We start from the raw sequence: 17752 nt of genomic DNA on the forward strand, positions 1-17752 counted from the left end.
CCTGTGCACAGGGTAGGACGATGTCACCCGTGCACAGGGTAGGACGATGCCCCTTGCACACAGGGTAGGGCGATGTCACCTGTGCACAGGGTAGGGCGATGTCACCCGTGCACAGGGTAGGGCGATGTCACCCATGCACAGGGTAGGATGATGTCACTGAAGGTACCACAGTCACGAGTCTGCTCTGAGTCACAGTGACCCTGGAGAGCAGAGCAGATGTGCCCCCGGGGTTCTGTGGCTGTCGTCTTTCTGGGAGCAGAAAGGCTCTTCTTCCCCCATCGGAGTCGCTGACAGGTTCCTACTGCTGACCTCGTGGTTAGCAGCCCGGTGTGTAACCAACCACGCCACTGTGATAAGGTAACGGTGACTCTCTGCCCCAAACGATGACTCAGGTGCACCTGGCCAACCCATCTCTGCCATCATCCATGCATGTGAAGGTTAGTTAGGCAACGAGAAAAGAAGACAGAGTGGAATCGGGGCATTTGAATTGTGGTGTTGGTGAAGGGTACTGAATGGAGGGTAGGCCTTTGGAAGAGCCCTGGTGGAGCTGTGTTGCCTTCTACTGGCCAGACTGCTAAGCGCAAAACCAGTGGCTCAATCCCACCAGCAGCTTCTCAGGAACAATATGAGGCCCTCTGTGCCCAGAAAGACTGCCAGCACAGAGCCTCGGAAACCCTCGGCGTGCTTGGACTCTGTCCCCTCGGGTCACCATGGGCTTGGGGCTAGAAGAACAAACTGCTGTGGGAAGAGTACTACCTAGGTGCTCAGGAGCTGTGAGGGTGACGAGGCTCGGACGCGTCCCCAGGAAAGGCCAACCACGAGAGGAAGGCATCGTTTAGGAAAATAGGAGGTCAGCAAAAAAGGGGGCACTGACAACACCCCAGCGCTCATGTGACCACAGGACCCTCCTGTCTGCAGGTGCAAGCTTCCCCTGAGAGCGAGGCGCCCTCCCCACCCAGCGCACGGGCCTCGCAGGGTGGGCAGACTCACCCACAAAGAGCTGGCTGTTGAGCTGCAGCAGCATGTGGCCATCGGCGGGCGCGGCCCGGGCCGTGGGGGGCAGCAGGTCCACCTGCAGGGACGCCTCCTTGGTGTTCCTCTGCGCGCGCACGCGGTGCCAGCGGTTGTCGTTGAGGGGCCCGGGGGCTCGCACTGAGAGCTCGCAGGGTCCATTCCCCACGTCGAACGAGAAGGCCACCTCCGTGGGGGCTGTGGCACCGGACATGGACGTTACCCCGAGAGGGCCGGCCGTGGCCATGCGTGGGCAGCAGGCCCCCAGCAGAGACCATGCTGGTGGAGACCCCCTCCCGTGGGTGCAATGATTGACGTGGCCCTCCGACTTGGGGAACTCACCGCGCAGCTCCAGGCTGATGAAGTCGGTGATGCCCAGGTTCTCCAGAAAGACCCCTGAGGGGGCTGTGGTCTTAAAGAAGAAGGAGATGTCCCCACTGAGCTCCCCTTGGAAGGCGGGGAAGTGCAGGTAGGAGGTCTCGGTGTGGAAGGACACGGAGTTCCAGAAGGACCCTTATTGAGGGGAAGAAGGGAGAGAGGGTCAAAAGCAAATTCAGGACCCGGTGGGAGTCAGGCTGTCACACACCGTCTGCCCTCAGCAGATCCCTTCTTCCTTCCGACCCAGCCCGGGACTCTGCTCCCCTGGCTGCCTGTCTGAAAGGAGTTGGAGCCCTGGCGCAGCAGCAGTGAAGTGCCTGGCAGCTAACTCACCCGTGGGCTTCAACCCCACCCCTGCTCCTTGGTAGAGAAGACTTGGGGCTCTGTTGCTGCGGGAAGCAGCCGAGGAACCAAACGGAGAAGCGCACTCTGCCCCATGCAGTTGCTACCAGTCAAATCGACCCCACGGAAGCCCACCACTGCCACCCCCTTGAAGCCAGCAGCCCGAGTCTGAGGGCAAAGCCACGCCGATCCCTCGGAGGCAGCTGTGCTGTGCTCCGAGGGTCACAAGGCAGTTTGTTCTTCATTTGTCATGTTAAGACCCTATGTGATGTTGTGTTGACAGAGAGGAAACCTGCAGAACCCGAGAGCTGTCCCCACACCCGTCTAGAAGCCCTTGTCTGTGGGCACTGGGTCCTCAGGGAGGTGCTCTCCGACCTCAGCCTGGGCCAGGGCTCTTGGGATGCCAGACCCATCAGGAGGCGTTAGTTCCGGGTCTCCACATGCCCTTGTGAGCGCATCCTTCCACGCCAACCTATCCCCATGCTGCTTACAAAAGGGGCTCCTCAGAAGCCACACACGCCATTCTTGTTGCCCCGGGGGTGGTTTCCCATTGGTCGAAAACAGCACAGGATCAGTGCTCAATGCAGGTAAAGGCACGTGCTCAGGTGAGCCAGAGGCACGTTCTTTCACAGTCACAATGAATATAGAGCAGGGCCGGGCTGGGCGGTGCTACTTGTTGTGCTACCCAGGGTCACTGGGAGTCAGAACCGAGCCAGCGCTCCAACAACCCCAACAACAGTCAGGAGAACGTGAGACCCATTCAGAATGGAGGCTCCAATGAACACCGGGTCCACAGGGTGCTGGGCACCGACAGGCCACAGAAACCAAGACTTGGCCCTCTGCATTCCTCTGGTAGTTCATGGTCTATTGAATAGTGTGTCGGTCTTGGTGCACTAGAGAGACTCCAGCTCTAGGGCTCTGGCTGGGATCAGCATAACTTCATGTGACTTGAGAGTGTGTGTCCTGCCTCCAGGGAGGAAGACAGGAGTGCCCAGAATCCCCAGGAGAAGGCCACGCCCACACAGAGGCTTCATTGGCTATAACCTGATTGACAGGCTAGACTCCACCCTTTCCTCAAGCTGATAGTAGATTTTGTAACTGCCACAAATAGTCTTTGCCAATACTAGAATTCAAGGCATTGATTCTTTGATTGTCCTTATTCGGTGTCCAGTTTCTACACACACATGAGACAATGGAAAAGATCATGGTTTGGGTCAGGGTCACCTTAGTCAAAGGACAACTTCACTTTGTAACAGTTAAAAGAGCTCATGAACCTGATTTTCCTAATGCAATACTTAATTTGATTTCATGACTGATAAATCCATGGACATTAATTATGGATCTGTGGTAGTTTTGCAATCTGACAATTTGAGAGGATTGAGAGTGAAGGGGTGAAGTTTAGCCTGTCAATCAGGTCCCAGCTTGATGACCTCATTTGGAGGCACAAAGGAGATAAAGGAGATATGGCTCACTGGAGGCAGGATGTAGGTTCACTTCCTGGGAGACATTATGGATGAAGCGCCTGATGGAGCTGCACTGATGCAGCCAGAGCTCTGGAGCCAGAGGAGCCACATGGAAACCACTGTCAGCGCTGAGATGCTTACAATGCCACTGGAGCCACAAGACTTCCCACCCGCTGGCCTGCAATCCTCCTGCATTCGGCATCATTGCATGTGTTTTGTGAGTCTGAAGAGGACTTTACAGATTGGTATCGGACATATGGGCTATTATTGGACTTATGGACTTGATCTGGACTGGGCTGGGAAGTTTTCTTAATGTACAATTGCTCTTGTATATAAAACTCTTTCTTATACACATGTGAGTGTCTCTGGATTTGTTTCTCTCATCCACCCGGACTGACACAGGACCCAGGTTAGAAGAAACTCTTGGCAACATCAATAGCTCCTGCATTGATCATAGCAGATCTTGGTCCAGTCGTGAGAGCTTCTCTCTTCTTAATGTTGAGGTCTGATCCATTCCGAAGGACACAGTGTTTGATCTTCATCAGTATGTGCTTCGAGTCCTCATCAGTTTTAGCACACAAGGTTGTGTCACTTGCATATCTCAGATTGTTGACGAGTCTCCCTCCAACCCTGATGCTCTGTCTTCTTCAAATAGTCTGACTTATTGGATGATTCCTTCAGCATACAGATTTAGTATGATGAAGGGATGTAGCCCTGACATACACACTTTTCCTGTTTTAATAGACACACTGGTTTCTTTTTCAAACAGTTGTCCTGTGGACTATGCACACATTCCACATTAGCTCAATTAAGTGCTTCGGACTTTCCCTTCATTGCAATGTGAGCCATCATTTGTTATGATCCAAAGAGTGACCACAGTCAGTGCAGCATAGGTAAATGTTTCTGGTAGTCTCTGCTTTCTGCCAAGATCCATCTGACTCCAGCAAAGATATCCCTTGTGCCATGTCCTCTTCTGAGTTTGGGTTGAGTTTCTAGCAGCTTCCCATTGATGCACTGCTGCAACCATATCTGGTTGATCTTCAGTATGGTGGTGACATAATCTGGTGTCAACTTGAGACCGCCTAAAGTGAAGGGGCGGAACTTAGCCCGTCAATCAGGGCTCAGCGTGATGACCTCATTTGGAGGCACTACGGAGATAAATAGCTCACTGGAGGCCAGACCCACATGCACTCTCTGCTGGACATTCCTGTTGACAAGTCACATGGAGCTATGCCACTAGAGCCAGAGCCCTGGAGCGGAGGAGTCACACGGAGACCCATGCTCATGCTGAGACGCTTCCACCGCCACTGGATCCACAAGACTTTCCACCCACTGGCCTGTGATCTTCTTGCATCCAGCATCATTGCATGGCTGCGTGACTCTAAAGAGGAATTTATGAACTTGTATCCACATTTGGGGTAATATCAGATGTATGGACTTGATCTGGATTGGGCTGAGATGTTTTCTTAAGGTACAATTGAGATAAAGTTCTCTCTTACACATATGAGTGTCAATGAATTTGTTTCTCTAGTCCACCCAGACTCACACATTCAGCAACATTTGACCTGTGTGTGAGGTTCATGCTATTGTTCGACAATCTCCACCCTCTGCTGGGCCACCTTTCTGTGGAGTGGACTCCTGCAGTCAGCTGGCATGCATGAGTGAGTGCTTCCACGCTTCCTCGGCTTATTGGAACATTTCTACCAATTCCTAGAGCCTTCTTTTTAGCCAATTCCTTTATGGCATTTTGACTTCTTTCAGTACGATTGGCTCTTTATCTGATGCTACCTCCTGAAATGTTAAGCAATGGTTTTTGATCGTGATTTTGTGTATGCCTTCCACATTCTTTTGATGCTTCCTGCATAGTTCAGTATTTTGCCCATAGAATCTTTCAATATTTCAACTTGCAGCCTGAATTCTTTAATCCTTTCTGCTTGAGAAATGCTGACCGTGTCCTTCCCGTTTGGTTTTCAGAAGTTGCACACTTCTTGATAAGCCAGCACGTTCTTCCCGTAGAACCCTGCACTCTGTCTGCTCTAGCTGCTCGGTGGTTTCTTTCATCCGCTCTTCTAATTCATCTTTTGGGTTTCCTTTCCCTTTAGCTACTGTGCATTCAGAGAGAGGCGCAGCACCTCCTGCGACATCTATTTCGCTCTTTTCTCCCTTCCTGTCTTTTCGGTGACCTTTCACTGTCTCCATGTGTGATGTTGTCTAGGGCTGGGGCGTGGGGCTCAAGGCATCAACTCTGTTCTTGAGACGGCTCCCAAATTTCAGGAGGGTGTGCTCCAGGTCATACTGGGGCCTCGCAGAGTTGTTGCCAGTTTCTCGGGCTTTCAGTTTTCCCCTGGGGTGTAACTAAACAAAGATGTGTGGGTGTCTCTCAGTGTCCTCTGGGCAGCCGAGTCTGTGCTGAGTCACAGGCAGCACCACCACATTAGAAGGGGCAAGGCCACACACTCAGGAGGAAGGATTCCCTGGAGCTACTCCTGGCAGAACCAGTGCCAAAGGATCCTGAGAGAAAACTCAGATTAAACCAACATGAAATATCAAACCACAGCGACTCCCCCAAAGCTGGTTGACCAGGCCCCAGGAATGCTTGAATTGCTTACAATTCCAATGAGAAAAAAATATTTCCAAGGTACCATATATACTCGGGTAGAAGCCGGCCCAAAATTTTCAAACTAAAATTTTGAGATTTTAGCTTGAAAATTCCAGGTTGGTTTCTACTCGGGCACATGTGGCGTATCTTTCAGCTCATTTCCATTCGCCCAGGAGGAAGTTCAGGTGTGGTTCAATCGAGGATTAGGATCTGCTTCCCAGGGCAGCCTCTGTTCAGAGAGAGAACATCCCTGGGTGAGGTTCACCATTTACTGCCCCTCTCTGTTGAAGTCTTCTGACCAATATCTATTTATCAGCAGCCTTTACTAATTCTTGGACTCAGAGAAACTAAAGTAATCAGGTATGAATCGAGTAGGGTCCATTTAATAGTATTTATTAAGGAAAAACAAAATATATTCACGCCCCACACTGGCATTGGGCAATGGCGGGCAAACTAAAACAAAGCCACACCCTCTGCTTCTTCTCCTTTGGCAGCTCCTGGAGTGCAGGCAGCGGGAGAGTCCAGGGTAACTGAGTGACACTCTCAACTCAGGGGTGGGAACCTAGACTGTGTATGGACGTTGTCTATGCAAAGAGTTCGCCCAAAGCAAAAAGAGAACCACAGAAGGGGGACATTGGCAGTGCCACATTGAATAAGGGATTCATCTCTACAGTTGGTAGAAGCTTCAACACCTCAACAACAAAAAAGACGAATAATCCAACTTAAAAAGCGGACAGTGGCCATGGGCAAACACATCATCAAACAAGACATTCTGGTGGCCAATGGGCCTATGGAGAAATGCGTGTGATCATGGGCCATTAGAGAAAGGCCAAGCAAAACAACAGCGAGATGTCATCTCACCCAAGGACGGATAGCACAGTTAGAAAAACAAGACCCCCAAACAGAGAAGAACGGTGCTGGGGAGGGTGTGCACGGCACTGCACCCACTGCTGGTAGGACTGTGAAATGGTCCAACCAGTGTGGAAAGCCATACACACGATGCGTGCAAGTCAAGGGAAGGTTTTCACACGGAAAGAGACATCCTTTGATGGTTACCAGTGGGAAGAGAGGGGAGGGCAAAGTGCGTTAGCTGACAGCCACATTCACTTGTGTCTCGGGGCAGCTGAATCAAGAAGTAAAACGATGCTGGCTGTGCGTGAAAAAGAAGAATGAAAATAGTACATTGCATCTATGTGCACGTGTATTCAATGCATGCACATACCTTTATGGGGTCTTAGAGGGTCGCTATGAGTCAGAATTAACTCTATGGCAGTGAGTTTTTATTTTATATATGAAATAGTTCTGGAATCCAAATAATTATTTATATGAATCAGGGAGATTCAATAAATGCACCAACATATATATCCACTTGGGAACACTAACTTTGATAGCTTTGATGGGATTCAGGGTGATTTCATAAATATTTTCTTTTTTAAAACTTTTATTTAACCTGGGAATAAATTATCCCAATAACCAAGTATCCCTTAAAAAGGAATAGAAAGTTTATTAAAGGTACATTGCTTTATAAAGCAAGATGTTTTCTTCCAAAGTAGCTATAAAAAATCCCAACCATCTCTTCCTTAAAACCACGTAGAGAAATGATGAAAATCCAAGTGGGCCTACATCCCGAGTCAGGTCTGCATTTCTAATTGTTAACAAGAAGAGCACGCGAGGACATGCCACTTTTCTACAGCAGCAGGGCCCCGGTCCTGGCTCGGAGCACAGGCACGCTCATGTACTGATCGCAGACCTCACTGGCTCCTCTTGGAAGACATTTAAATGGTGTTTTCAAATGTTTTGGAAAATAACAGTTGGGATCAAATATAAAGCAAAATGAAAATAATGAAATATGGCGAGGCAAAATTACGGTTTTGGTTTGTAGACCAGCTGGAAAAAACAACAAAGCTATTCATCACATCGGCATGGAGAAACATGAGGGATGAAATGAGTGTGTGCAGAGAAAACGTTAATTATTCTCAAAAGCTGTTCTTACAAATTGAGCTCATACCTACCTCATCAAAGGACATCTGGTCGCCTCCAACACTTAGGGGCTGTGGGGCTGTGGGTTCGGCAGGGGGCTGCTACCTGCAAGGTGGGCAGTTCAGACTCCGCAGCCATTCTAAAGGAGGAGGATGGGGCTGCCTGTTCCCACAAAGATGTACCGACTGGGACCCCTATGCAGGGTGGCTGTGAATTAGAATGACTCAATGGCAGTGCGGTTGGATTCCAGAGCTTATGCTTATCTCCGGCTCTGCACATCCCTGTGCTGACGGAAACACCTAACGCATGCTGGTCTTGTCCAGCGCCATCAAGGTGGTTCCGGCTCAGAGCGGCCCTATGTACAAGAAGAAGCATGCTCACAACTGATGGATTTAAGCCCCTTGTTGACGCCACTGTCAATTCATCTCACTTAGGTTCTTCTCTTCGTAGCTGGCCCTCTAGTTCATCGAGCATGGTGTCCTTTTCCAGGGACTAGTTTCTCCCGATCACATGTCCAAAGCGGATGAAGCCAAGTCTCGCCATCCTCACTCCAAAGGGGCACTCTAGCTGTACTTCCTCCATGACAGATCTGTTCGTTCTTCGGCCAGGCCATCCGACTTTTAACATTCTTCACCCAAACCAGTATTCAAGTGCATCCATTTTTCTGCGTCTTCTCGATTTGATGTCCCAATCTCACGTGTGTGAGGTGACTGAAAATGCCGTGGTTTGGGTTAGCTTGGCACACCCGAGTCCTCAAAGTGACATCCTTGCTCTCCGACACTCTGAAGACGTCTTGTGCAGCAGACGTGCCTGATGCAGTGCATCATTTGATTTCTTGACTGCTGCTTCCATGAGCACTGATTATGGATCCCAGTAACATGAAATTCTTGATAACTTCGATCTTTTCTGTTTATCATGTTATTTATTGATCCAGCTAAGAGGATTGTTTTCTTTACATTGAGTTGTAACTTATATGGAGGCTGTAGTCTTTGATCGTCACCAGCAAGTACTTCAAGTCCTCTTGGCTTTCAGCAAGGAAGGCGAGTTAGCCAGGTTGACCAAAGAAATGAATCTAAAGAACTCATATGCGTGTAAGAAAGAGCCTTATATCAGAGCGTGATTGTATATTGGGAAAACATTCCAGCCCAGGCCAGATCAAGTCCACAAGTCCGATATTAGCCCTTATGTCGGACATGAGTCTATCAATTCCTCTTCAGACTCATGCAGCACATGCAATGATGCCGAATGCAGGAAGCTGACAGGACAGTGGGTGAAAAGTCTTGTGGATCCAGTGGCAGTGGAAGCATCTCAGCACTGGCAGGGGTCTCCACATGGATCCTCAATAGGAAGATGAAGCAGACAGAGTGTGGCCCTCCTCCAGGGAGTGAGAGGAAGTTCCCAGAATCCTCGTGAGAAGGCCATGCCCACAGGAGACCTCATCAGCCTGTGATCTGATTGACAGGTTAGCCCCCACACGTTCACTCATGATATCCTCAAACTGACAGGAGATTATGTAACTACCACAAGTGGTTTTACCATCTACATATCTCAGATTGCTAATGAGCCTCCCTCCATTGCTGACCTGGCTCTGATGCGTATCATCCGGCTTTTCAGTTTCCTGAGTCGTCACAATTCTCGCGCAGTTTCACAGGCACTCCTCCCTCCGCCTGGATGGCTCCAATCCACCTGGCCTCCCGGAGGCCCTGCCTTAGAGACTTCCCTCCCTGCTTCGCCCCGTTGCCCTCCCTGCCACACCATGCCTGTGTGGCCTGCCTTTCCTCCCTTCCACATGGCCCTCAGAGCGCTCTGGAGAACAGCAGTGACCAAGCACTTTGCTCCTGATGTACCACTGGGCACGCCGTGAACATGAGATGCAATGACCCTGACACCAAGCCCTCTTCTTGTTAATGATGAGGCATTCAGTAAACTTTCCCCCACCTGGTTTTACAGGCATCTTGGCCTATAAGCCCACTCCTGGTGTTTGTGGATTGAATCAGGAAGAAGGGGAAGCATAAGGGGCTGGGTACAGGAGGAGGACAAGACAGGAAGGGTGGGCGGGAGGGGCTATGGAAGGAGAGGACGGGCTGGGGGCTGGTTAGACAAGTAACAGAGAAGGACCCCAGGGGGAGGCATGAGAATTACGCTCCACACACAGCTCCAAATGGTGCAGGGCGGCTGCTCCAAGGAGGGTTGGCGGCTACAGGAGCGGTTGAGCACCGTTGTCTGGGGATTGTTGAAAATGGGATTGATCCTCCATTGTCTGAGATGGTTTAGATGTAGCCTTGCCAAATGGGAGAGAAATTAATGAAATCATCACTCTACAGGTCTGTCTGCTTCCATGGGATTGTTTATTGCTGTGGGCACCTTAAATATTAATGTGTCCTGGGCGGCTATGATTTCCCAGACAGCTGTTGTACTTGCTGCAGACAAAATGAGAGGCTCAACAATGTCTGTTCACTGCAAACTAGTTAGAACCGAGTCTCCCAACTTCTGTGGCCATGTCAGCAGGGAGGATACTTAGATGAAATTTAAAATTTTAATGGAATAAATTATCTGAAAGGAAATACACAGCATAAACTGGGCTGTGGGATTCAGATGCTGAAGATTAAACCTGGCTTTGCATTTCAGATCATCAGTCAAGGGCAGCTGAGGAGCTTCTCCAGTCCATGTGTGGAAAGTCTGCCCACAGCCTTGTGGGTGAGGTGGGTAAAGCTAGTTTGCAGAATTCCTCTCTCCCAAAGACTGGTGGGGTGAAGAACGTTAGCAAAACTAAGTATTTCCCATCTTCAACAACAAAAATAAACTCTCAGAAGGTTGAATTGAAGCCGTGGGTGTCTCTGATGTGGTCCCTATGGATACTAGTCAGCAGGACCAGGACCAGTGTCCAGCCCCCACTATAAATGGTGACCACCCACCCTGGTAGTCAGCCCATTAAAAATGCTTTTTTTTTTTTTTAAATTGTGTTTCCAGTGAAGGTTTACACAGCAGATTAGGTTTTCATTAGACAATTTCTATGCAATTTATTCAGTGATATTAGTTACATTTTTATTTTCAATTCAAAGAAAGCAGAAAATAATACAATAAGGAACAAATTAAGACCAGGTTAAAAAGGAAAACAAATGGTAAGATGTTAAATTTTAACCTAATTACATCTGTAACAATTCACTTTCCAGTGCTTTCTGTCTGAGGGCAAGTCCAAGGGTATTCAGTGGAAGCTCATTCCACGTTGGGGCTCTGCAAATGGGTTTGGGCTCTCACTGTCATCCATAACCTTCTGCACACTTGGTGCTCAGAATCTAAGCTCACATACATTTTCCCTCCCCAGGTCTTAGAGTTTGTTATTTACAGTCCTAGGGTCCCAGGAAGCACAGACGGATGAGTTTCTTCTGTGTGGGCTTAACTGTCACCTCCCTTAGAAAGTTGCTTCTTTTAAGACCCTAGATGCCATTCTTTCTGGCAGCATCTGATTCTCCACTGCCCTTTGCTCACGTATCTTGATCTTCAGTGATCCCTTCGTGAGGGTGAGTATTGAGCAGGTGGCCCTGCCTCGTATACAAGATGGAGATCAACCTCCTTGTACCCACAAATTAGACACATGGTAGAGAAATGATGAATGGAAAGATTTGGAATTCTCCTCCAGAAACCCTGAGTCTGGAGAGGGCATCTGAGAGTTGGAGACCAATGCTGAAAACCTGAGGGGCATCTCATTGTCTCCACATGGGTTGGACTCGACAGGCAGGAAGCACCACACCCTGAGTTCAGACACACTCAGAGCCAGGGCTGGAGGGCCACAGTCCACTGAGGCCACAGTCCACTGAGGCCACTGTCCACTGAGGCCACAGGCCTGGGGTGTTCTGTCGTCACCCAGCAGGCGCCTCTGACCTGCAGCCCTACCCTAAGTTAAGGTGACCAGATTTTAACATTGCTAAAGCGGGACACCATTGACCGGGGATGGAGTGGGGTGTGGGGTGAAGGGTTCTTGATTAAAAATGTGGTCTATATGGAGCGACAAGAATTTTCATAGAACGCAAAAATAGTATTGTGATATATATATTTAAAATTTCAACATAAGTACAATTTACAAATATAATACTTTAGAAATTATGTATAGTATTATTTTATTCTTTGGCATATTTCTCATTTGAGTGAACTATTTTTAGTAGATTGTTGTCGTTGTTTAAAAGGTCATGAAATTTTCCACAAGAATTTGTTAAATTATATTTCACACATAAAATGGCTTTCAAAATCTCAACACTTAATTGTGAATTTTCTGATGTCTACACTCTATTTACTGTAGAAAAAACGTGTTCAGTCACAGCATTAGTTCCTGGTAAGGACAGTGTGTACTCCACAATTTTTAGTGCATTATTGTATGGAACATGGTTTATTTCAAAATGAAGTATTTCTAACCATCTGTTCTCTATTGTGATTTTTGCTGTTGCCCAAGATTTAACCTTTTCCTTATCAATATATATTTTAAATAATGATGCCTCATTAAAAAGATCATTTTCAGAAATATTGCTATATGGGAACTTTTAAGTAATGTGATCGAATGATTTTTTGCACATCATTCCAGTACTGTCTGCTAAATTCAAGAAAATTCATGTATTTATGAAAGAAATAAATTACTTACCTAAATTATCTGAATAGCTGATTTGTTGACATCACTTGTTTAACTAGCACTAGTATGCGGTATGATGTGTATCGTCTGAGAGACAGTTACAAAGTATTTTCATCATTGCCAATGCCAAAAATGCCATTGTTCATTAAGTCCAAACAATGGTGGTTGAATTCTAACAACTGATCAACAATGCGAACTTTGAAAATCAGTTCTCGATAATCAGTTCTCAAGAATTATTTGTTATTATTAAAGTTTAACATTATAAAAGTAACAAAAATAATATAAAACTCAAATCCTGGCGAAATAGCCACATGGCAGCCGAAAACCGTATATTCCTTTCCCGTTCTCCGGCCGTTCCCTAGCTTGTCGTGCATTCTTTCCAAAAATCGGGACTTTTTAAAAATGCTGCAGGACGCGGGACAAATTGTTAGCAATCGGGGCTGTCTGCCCAAAGCGGGACGTCTGGTCACCTTACCCTAGGCCCACCAGGAGCCACAGCTGTAAGGGGCCTCCAGCTACAGCCTTCTGCTGCACCAGTGCTGCCCAGGGGTCTTCAATGACCGTAACCCTCTTGGTTTAACGGGGTTGTCTGTCCACTCACGGCTCAGTTTTCCAAGACCAGTGACAAGCACAGCTGCAGCGCAGTGTTAAGTCAAAAGTAACGCAGTTTGGATTTTCATTTTATATTCTAATCCAGGTTTGGAGGCTAAGAGCTGTGAGAAAGTTAAAATGGGGGTTCATCTGGTGAGGCACTGTGAGGCACCCAGCTTCTTCAAAGACACTTGTAAGTCTGTACCATGTGACCCAGTCCCCAAGGGCTGGGGGTGGGGGTGGGGGTGTGCTCCTAGGCTCCAGGGTCCTAGAGAAGGTCAGTGGACACAGCCCTCCATCTGGAGAGTCCCTGTGGAAATGTGCCCTGGCTACTAAAATGCACTTACATTCAAAACACCGTTAGAGGACAAACAGCGTGTGCGGGCACTATCTCAAGAACTATGACGTCTAAGTGAGAGAGGAGAGAGAGAGAGATGGAGATGGAGATGCAGGGGAGGAGGAAGAAGAGGGGGAGGGGGGAGCAGGAGTGGGGAAGGAGGCGCTACAGGGCTGACAGAGAAATAAATGGTGACCCTCCTCTGATTCATTGGTTGGCTCTGGTTGGTGGCCTGGTCTCGCAAGAGGAAGGAAGGGTTGTACAGTACCTGAGCACCTCTGGTTGGGAAGGTGTGTGTGGCAGAAGGGCCCCACATCCCGTGGCACCCCGTGACACCTCGTGACACCCCAGTAGTCCTGGAGGAAGTCCTAGGGCCCTTGTGGCCAGCTGGACTCTTGGCCACACCCGCTGCCTCTGGGCTAATGCTTGCGTGGCCTTCTGAGAAACCACTGAGCCACAGCCATGGGCACTGGGCTATCTGCTCCACTCCCAGCCCCACACAGGCCCAGTACTTACTGTCCCCCTGGCAGAGCAGGGCCCCCAGTTGGTACGCGGCCTCGGAGCCTGGCCGGCCAGTGTCTGTGATCACAATCTGAGTCACCGGCAGGTGCTCCTTGTGGGACAGCAGCCCGCTGTCACTGGTCCTGGGGAGAAAACACAGCTGAGTTCGACAGAGTCCTGGCTTGGCCTCGTGGGCTTGCTCAGACGGCACCTCCTGAGACCGCCCAGAGAGCAGGGCCCTCTGGGCCAGCCAAGGCCATCTCCTCAGCCTGAAGAACCAGCACTGCCCTTGTAGACGCCTCGGGGTGAGTGTGAGCCCCCTGGGCGCCAGCCCATGCTCGGGAGGGAGAACTCCCCCCGCCCCGCCGTGTTGTGGCTCGGTTTTCCTGCACAGTGTCCTCCGTGGACATGCTGTAGAAGAGCGTGGTGTTCTTGCTTTGTCTCCTTATCCGGCCACTTCACTGTGGGGGTTCTCGGGATTCTCCTGGCCCCAGATGTCAGTCCCAGCCAGCACAGTGACAGCCCACAACGTCATCCCCGCCCCCACCAGCCCACTCCCCAGATGCCACAGCACTCGCTGCCCCACAAAAGAACTGATGTCCCTGGAGAATGTGCCAGGCCTGACCTGGGAGGCAGCTGGCCCTCCAGCTGCAGTCCCCTAGGAGGGTTTCCGAGGTCTAAACTCAGGGCTGCCTACATTCTAAAAAAATCTTCCTGTTTACGAATGGCGTAGGCTTCATTTGGATTTGTGATGTACAGACAGAAGAGAGTTCGGTGAGGACGTGTAACCCCTGAACCTGTGGGGATGGAGTAACCCCGGGCTTCCTCTCGCTCAGCCGCTGCCTGTACCCATCTCGATTGGATTAACAAAAAATACCCAAACTCACTGCCCCGAGTTGACAGCGGGAAAAACAAACCTGAGTTACCACGCAGAGAGACATTGCTTGGTTTTTTTTGGCAAAGGAAGCTCCCTTATTTAGGAAAAAAACAGGTGTCAAATATAAAGGAAAATATTAATGCAGTTATCATTTTCTTCCCATGTCAGAAAGCACATCTCTGAGAAAGGAACAAGTGGTAGAAAACTATGTAACATGGCACGCTACCTTGGAGACATGGAATTGCTTGCTGCGTTTAGCCTAATGGTCCAGAGCCCTCCCTGATTAAGCTTGCAGTTGCTCTGGATAGCTTAGAGGGTACAATGCAGATCGCCCACACCCACGGCGCGTGCTCTGGGGACAGCACGTGCAGTGGACAAGCTTGCCTATGGGGGACGCTGGGCTGGTGGCTGCAGAATTGCGCCCACTGTTCCCGTGGGTGTGGTGGCTGTGGGGGGGGGCGGCCAGACTGTGGGGCAACTCAGTGAGGAAACCTGAATGTCCAAGGACCCGTCTTGCAGGCATGGCGCTCTTGCCGCAGGCTTCCAGCACAAGAACTCTCAGATCTGTTTTAAAAGACTTCTAAGATTATGGAAGTCCGTATGGTTTTATTCAAAAGCATACAATCTTCCCCAGGCTCCTCCTTGTGGCTGTGTAGAGGGCTCTGTGATATGAAGTGTGGCCCAAGCCACTGTGGGAGCCGGGAGGGAGGAGAGGGCAGAGGTGGAGGGCCACCTCTGACACTGGGGACGGCTTGGTGGGAGAGGGTGCCTCAGGTTGTCCCTGGCCTCCACGAGCCCCTCAGGACCACCTGCAGCTTGGGCAAACCAACCGAGTGATTGTAACCTCCTTATCATCGTGCTGCGCTCAGACACAAATACATCACCAGGTAATTGTTTATCTTACTGTAAACATCTCAGGCCTTCAAAATGGCTCAAAGTACACAATAACGAACTCCAATGTGACAGTGTGAGAAGAAATGAAATGGAAGCAGTTACGGATGGCACGGTGCACACCAGACCGACAATTCGGAAGCATCTACGGACCATGAGGTTCAGGAGCATGAACCTAGCTGGGCCAGTGGACACATAAGTACCTATTTCTCTATGACAGCAACGCAGAATGGAAGCAAAAAGCAACATGACCAGGTTACGTTAGCATCAGAAACATAAACCCTCCAGGACAAAGCTAGCGGAGGTGTGCGGGATCTCCCCACTGACCTCACTCGTGTGTCAGAGCTGTACTGGACAACTCCGTGCGTGAACATGTCGACCCTTTACACTTCCTGAGAGGGCAAAGGCTACGCCTCCCCCAATCACAACGGCAGCAGGAGACAATGAAAGGATCCTAGCTATGGAAACGGTGGTGCTGCCCACAGAACCGACCAGCCCTCCACGGGAGGAAGATGAGGCTGTCCGCACTGCTAAGAGTTCAGTCCCTGGAACTCACAGGGGCAGGTCTGCCTTGTCTTAGAGGGTCACTGTGAGTGGACATAGGCCCGTTGGCAGGGAGTTTGGTTCTTTTTGGATCGTAGACCCGAAACTTAACTGGAGATGGAGGGACGGATGGCACACAGGGCAGACTCCAAGTGATGGGAATTGGGTTCTGACAAAACCAAGCTGATTAAATGGGAAGAGGTGGGAAGGGGCGAGGAAATGAATAAACTTACAAATGGGTATATAGGCAATCCGTGAGAGGTAAAGAAAAATTTAAATAACAAAAATGCTAAGGCACAGTAAGAGGTTGAATAAGGAGACAAGGGATAACGTATTTAAAAAGCATTCACTGTAAAGGTAACTCAAAGAACAAAAGGCACATGTTGTTGAGCACCAAAGCAATCCCCAAAGCTAAGACAAGATGAAAGAAATGCCCGCAATGAAAGTCCCTGCCTTCCGTCCACACCGACTCACAGGGACCCCACAGGACAAGGCCAAGCTGCCCCTGTGCGTGTCCAAGGCTGTCACTCTGCCTCATCTGTTGCCCACAGAGCGGCTGCTGGTTTAGAACTGCTGACCTTGTGGCTAGTAGCCCAACGTGCACCCCACCGCGCCATTAAAGAGCCAGAAAATGCAACAGTTCTCATGCCCGTGACATAAAATAAGACGGCAGAGTTGAGCCAAACCCATGAGCGTTGCCGGCAGGTGGCAGTGAGCTGGAAAGTGAGCACCAGGAGCCCTGCACGACTCCGAGGAGCTGGTGCGAGTGCTGGCATTACCGCGGAAAGCAAGTCCATAGCAGGGCAGATCCAGAGGCGCTGTCCAAGCTAATGTGGTGGATTCTGGAACAGCCGCAGCAAAGCTCAGCGCCGCCAAACAGAACACCCAGCGGAGCAGCAGCGTTTGGAGGGCGGGAGAGGAGCACACACACACATACTTCAGGAGGATTTAACCCGGGAGGGAGACGGTAAGTCAGTGGGGATACCGATCATCTTAGAAACATCATCTCTGAGAGAGACTCCCAGGGGCCGGCAATGCCTGCACTTGACTATCTGCCAAAAAGTGACGGCCAGACTCAGTCAGATCATCTCGTAGGACCAGACTCAGAAACCCCGAACTCACTGCTGCTCCATCCAGTCCATCCGGAGCCTCCCGTAGGGCAGAGTAGAACTGCCCCTGTTGGTTTTCAAGACCAGCTCTTTAGAGGAGTAGAAAGCCCTGCCTTTCTCCTGCAGAGCAGCTGGCGGCTCCAACGTGCTGGGCTTGTGTGGTTTGCAGGCTAATGTGCAACCCACTGCATAACCCCGCTCCTCCACAGGGCAGACTCGCCCATCCGCTCCGCAAGGCCCGGGGCAGCTGTGCTCGGCACACAGGGCCACCAGGGGTTAGGCAGACACAGTGGCCACCAGCAGCTGCAGTTACACCTCAAATACAAAGACAGGCTCCTCTCAAGCCCATCTGGACGGTTCATAAAACCTGGGCCATGTGGCATACAACCAAACGTAACAATGAGAAACACTGTAAATAACACACTCAAAAATACAATACAACAAAAACACATGATTAGCATTGCAACCCGCCCCCCCGCCCCCTGGAAATTTAAGAGCTCTTGATAAAG

The 17752-nt window shown here is 49.8% G+C and overlaps 1 protein-coding gene across 1 annotated transcript in view; it reads right to left on the minus strand.

Moving 5' to 3' along the window:
• Nucleotides 1-17752, minus strand: part of LOC101648854 (contactin-associated protein-like 4) — a 109121-nt gene that overhangs the window by 18167 nt on the left and 73202 nt on the right. The window contains exons 15-17 of the mRNA XM_004701899.2: nt 13839-13966; nt 1354-1524; nt 991-1209 (exon numbers count right to left, since the gene is read on the minus strand). Coding sequence (XP_004701956.1) covers nt 991-1209; nt 1354-1524; nt 13839-13966 — 518 coding nt within the window. The remainder of the gene's footprint in view (nt 1-990; nt 1210-1353; nt 1525-13838; nt 13967-17752) is intronic.

The sequence above is a fragment of the Echinops telfairi genome, unplaced genomic scaffold, assembly GCF_000313985.2.
Source record: "Echinops telfairi isolate 266 unplaced genomic scaffold, ASM31398v2 ScPeMD7_3;HRSCAF=10, whole genome shotgun sequence".
NCBI classification, from domain to species: domain Eukaryota; kingdom Metazoa; phylum Chordata; class Mammalia; order Afrosoricida; family Tenrecidae; genus Echinops; species Echinops telfairi.